This window comes from Phalaenopsis equestris, unplaced genomic scaffold, assembly GCF_001263595.1.
Source record: "Phalaenopsis equestris unplaced genomic scaffold, ASM126359v1 Scaffold000021, whole genome shotgun sequence".
Taxonomy (NCBI): domain Eukaryota; kingdom Viridiplantae; phylum Streptophyta; class Magnoliopsida; order Asparagales; family Orchidaceae; genus Phalaenopsis; species Phalaenopsis equestris.
Window position 1 is genome coordinate 870646 of NW_018164463.1, and position 4849 is coordinate 875494.

The following is a 4849-nucleotide window of genomic DNA, read 5'->3' on the forward strand; positions in this document are numbered from 1 at the left end:
GGGAGATGAGGTGTTCCTAGAATCGTGGATTCATTTTATTCCATAAAATTAGAGGTTACAACTGAGGGGTGCCCCTAAAAAGGTCCATCATGAATATAATGAAGCCCTCCTATTTATAAAAGAAATGAGGGGTAGACAGGACAGAAGGCTCCACCAATCTCTAATGCTCTTTATGACCAACTGTGTCAGAGCGGATTCGAACCCCCGACCTGAGGGGTCATATTTTGTGGATGCCAACCAACATGTCAGGGTCCACTGCACAAAAAATTACATATTTGGCTTTGATTTTGAAGATATATGCAAAGGGCGTTTTCGTCCTTTTTATTTTAGCCATTGGATTGTCTTGAGATCGATGCAGACTTTCATGTTCATGTTTGTCAATCAACTAAAGTGAGGTGGTCAAGGGAGAGAGCTTGGTTGGTCGACTGAAGTGAGGGAGAGAGCTTGGTCGGCCGACTCAAATGAGGTGGCCAATTATTGGATTACTTTGAGATCCGTGCAAATCATTTTTGAGCATGCAAGTGTTAATTTATTTTTTAATTATGAAAATATATTCTGATGTATATTAATACGAAAGCATTTCCAAAGTTTTCACTCACTTAGCTCTTTCCCAAAACAAGAAATAAAACATGGAATCACTAAGCTTATGCCAAATTCTACCGCTGATCCTCTGCATCTTCCTCTTCTTTATATTGAAGAAGATTAAATCCTCCAAATTCTCCAAGACTATTAAGCTTCCCCCAGGACCAACGAAACTCCCCATTATAGGAAACATTTTCCAGCTTCTCGGTGACCATCCTCACCGAAGGTTGCGTGACCTTGCCAATGAGTATGGCCCACTGCTTCTCCTCAAACTTGGAGAAGTAAATCATATAGTCGTCACATCCTCAGAAGTTGCCAGCAAGGTTATGAAGACCCATGACATCAACTTCGCTTCACGACCAGAGTTCCTTGCCACCAAAATCCTCTTTTATGATAGCACCAGCATCGGCTTTTCTATCTACAGTAAACACTGGTCACAGCTACGCAAGATATGCACAGTTGAAGTACTCAACGCCAAGCGCGTCCAGTCTTTCAATTTCTTAAGGAAGGAAGAAGGAGAAAACATTGTGAATAAGATCCGCATGGCGAGGGGATCCCCTGTGAACCTTACCGAGATGTTTGTATTTTTGACGAGAACGACTGTTTCTCGTGCGGTATTCGGGAGGGACATCGCTCAAAAGAAAAATTTTCTAAGTGCAATGAGAGACGCGTCTAAGTACTTGTCGGGATTTGACTTGTCGGGATTTGATATTGTATTGTAGATCTTTTCCCATCTTTGAAGTTCATTAGCAAATTCACTGGTTCGAAGGCTCGGTTGGACAGAGTGCATCAACAACTGGATGAGATTTTGGATGAGATTTTGGAGGAGCATCGAGCTAGGAAATTCAAGAGAGATGACGCTGTCGAGGATATAGTTGATGTTTTGTTCAGACTTCAGAATCAAGGGGAGTTGGATATTTCTCTTACCAACAACACTATCAAAGCTGTGCTATTGGTAAGTACTAATTCTTTTCAGTCAACAACTTCGCTAAAACTGTTAACTAGGGGAAAATATTATCGTACATGCGTACTATAATTAAGATTTAACACGTTAAATATATAAAATGTTATTTATCTAAAAAATTAAGAAGCCTGAACCAGACCAGATCATGATGTACAACTTAATTAGATTTTTTTTCAGTACAACCTGAACCAGACCAGATCATGATGTACAACTTAATTATATTCGAGATTTTTCTTCAGTACAATCATGTAGTACTAAATAAAAAAGCATACAAATAAAGAATTTTATCTGAAATCTATAGTGTACAACATGATTGTACTCTATAAAATCTCTAGTATAATCATGTTGGGCATGGTAATAAATAAGGGCAAAGCTTTCGAATCCGGTCATGGTGTACGACATGGTTGTACTGGATATTTTTCTTGAGTACAACTATATTATACTAAGTAAACAAACAACCAAATGAATATATCGATGAAAAGGTAATATGTACAACATAGTTGTGTTCAGGAAAACATTCAATACAATAATGTTGTATACCATGACTGGGTCGAGCCTCAGGCTTCTCTATTTTTTAAACTGAAATAATATGTTATATATTTGACACTTGTAGAGTCCGGATGTAACTCTACCTTCTGGCTCTAGACGTAATATCTTCTCATTGATTAGAAATGATGCATCATTATTTTTTTGCATTTTAATTCCCCGTTTAGTATATAAATTCCGAGATTCTTTTTTATTTAAATTTATTTTAGAAAAAATAATTTTAGCCAAATAAATAAGTTCACCTTTTTATATTTATATGAAAGTATACCAATTATACTACCTTAAAAATCCAAAAAAATTATGTAATCCGTAATTACCCCAAATGAAATAAAATTTAGCTTTTTCTTTCTCACAGGAAGAAGTATATATTGATATGAAAATACATTAGGATATCCTTCTACAAATTACATCTGGATAGAAGGCAATAGTATTAGAATTATTTTAAAATTAAGAATATACATATAAATATAAATACACACACAACAGATACGCGTTAGCACGAGAAAATCTGACTAACAAAAAGTTCATACAAGTAGAATTAAAAAGGGCCCACAGATAAAAGAACAAGGTCCCACAAACGGACCAAGGGCTCACGAACGGAAGAGTAAGGGCCAGCATCAGCATGCTAAGCATTCACTAGCGAAATGTTGAAAGACTTGTATGAAGAGGTGTAAACCCTTAAGCTGGGGTAGAAGGTCAGTCAAGCGAAGGCCATTCGAGCGAAAGACTAAAACCTTTCGAGCCAAGCAGAGAAATCGACCTGGTCTCCCGTCATTACCCGACTCATGGGAAGAATTTAATATCGTCAACTATCTCATAGATAACTCAAAAACCTTTCTTCCCATGCCAAGAACTAGATATCATATAACAACACTTAGCATCCCCAAAAAATCACCTTGTGATGGACTAATAGCTTAGCCATACCTTGCCAGTAGGAGCTTTTTATTTAAGGATCAATAGTAGGCAACCAAACTACTATAACCAACCTACATAATCAAACAATCAAGTCATGTCTCGTCAACCAAAAGACAATCAAGAGTCGACCAGCAACATAGATTCAACGAAGGCGAATAAGCAAGCCTTTCCAAACCACAACCGATTAACTCCAGCTAACTTAGTTTTAGTGTGGCCAACCCATATCCTGGATGACTCACAAATTGAGACAATCAGCTGCTTGGAAGACTTATTATCTAGACGATCTGCAGTCTGGATGACTTGCAACCAGGACAACCTGCAGCTTGGACGATCTGCTGCTTCTATGAACTGTAGCCTGAATTACTAACCTGGCATGGATGACCGATCCAGTTCTGTTGACTGAGTTGATCTTACCAACACTCAACCTCCCCACACGGTTGCATGAACCCATCCACATTTGCTCGGCCATCTCCACTAAACCATCTACATGCGGCTAGAAAAATAGTTAAAAAAAAAAACATGTCTTGTGATGGCACTTCAAGCACAATATCTCGTAAGCCTCTTTATGTGTTAATTTGCATATTATGAGTTTGCCACAAACACTCGGTAAACTTGCCTTTAACAAGTTTGTTTTCAAAACTTAAGGGAGAAGTGGTCAACATTTTATTGCTGCTACTCGGTTATCCATTCCACAACACTCAAGCAATAATAAAAAAATTGTCTCTTAGGTTGGCACAAATCAAGCTTTGGAGGTGGTTCCTTGCCCATTAACGACAAAATTCATGATGAGCAATGTTCAATTCATCATAGCAAAAAGTCTTGACGGTTATTCCCGTAAAAACTACGACAATATCTGCTTAATATATCTGGCGTAACGAGCGAGATGTCCAATGTGACAACCTAATTGAGCGACTGAGGAGGTGTATGACTTGGGTTAGGTGATAGCATCTCAAATCAATAGATTAGTCTTTTTAGCCCCATTTAGTCCCTCGGCATTAGAACAACATTCAAAATCACTACATAATATACCTTAGCTAAAGTTTTAACTTACATTTTCGGAAAGACAAGCAGCATTAGTTTCATTTTATAAATCTTCTATTCTTTTCACACTTGCCTTCCAAAGAGATAAGAAAATTAGAGAGATTAATTATGTATATTAGATATGCATTTGCACAAATATTGAGAAATTCCAATAAACAAAAAGTATAGTAGAGTACAGTTAAGGAAGAGACACAGGTAGAGGACCAAGGCTCATAGATGAATGATCAAGAGTCCATAGAGAGCATTGTCAGCATCAGAAGGCTCAATGTTCGCTAGTGGAATGCTAAAAGATTTTCCTGACCAAGTGTAACCTCCTAAGCCTCAGTTAAAAATCGAACTAAAGGCTATTACTCATCGGGCTAAGCAAACACATTGACCTGTCTCCTATCATAAACTTACACAAGGAAGGAATTCAAAATCTCAGCTATCTTACGTATGCCTTTGAGATCTCTCATCCAGGGCCAAGTATTAGCCAACATATAACTACAACGAGCATCCTTGAAGGACTACCTTTTTGAGAAGTATGCTACATGTCAGATTACGATGATTCACACTTAGTCTGATAACCTAGCCTTGCTCTACTGATAGAAGCTTCTTATCTAGGGATCAGTAGTTGGCAATGAGACTAGTATATCCGACCGTCATGATCAAGCCAGCCGAGTCAAGTCTCACTAGCCTAAAGACCACATATGGCCAACCGACAAACCTAATTCATTGAAGGCGAATGAGCAAGTCTTATCAAACTAGGACGGATTAACATCAATCAATCAAGTTATATATATATATATATATATATATATA

At 37.7% G+C, this 4849-nt stretch overlaps 1 protein-coding gene across 1 annotated transcript in view; it reads left to right on the forward strand.

Moving 5' to 3' along the window:
* Window positions 1–629: 629 nt before the first annotated feature.
* LOC110018405 (premnaspirodiene oxygenase-like) overlaps window positions 630–4849 on the forward strand; it is a 7386-nt gene continuing 3166 nt past the window's right edge. The window contains exons 1-2 of the mRNA XM_020715705.1: window positions 630–1265; window positions 1298–1537. Of these exons, the coding sequence (XP_020571364.1) occupies window positions 630–1265; window positions 1298–1537 (876 nt within the window). The remainder of the gene's footprint in view (window positions 1266–1297; window positions 1538–4849) is intronic.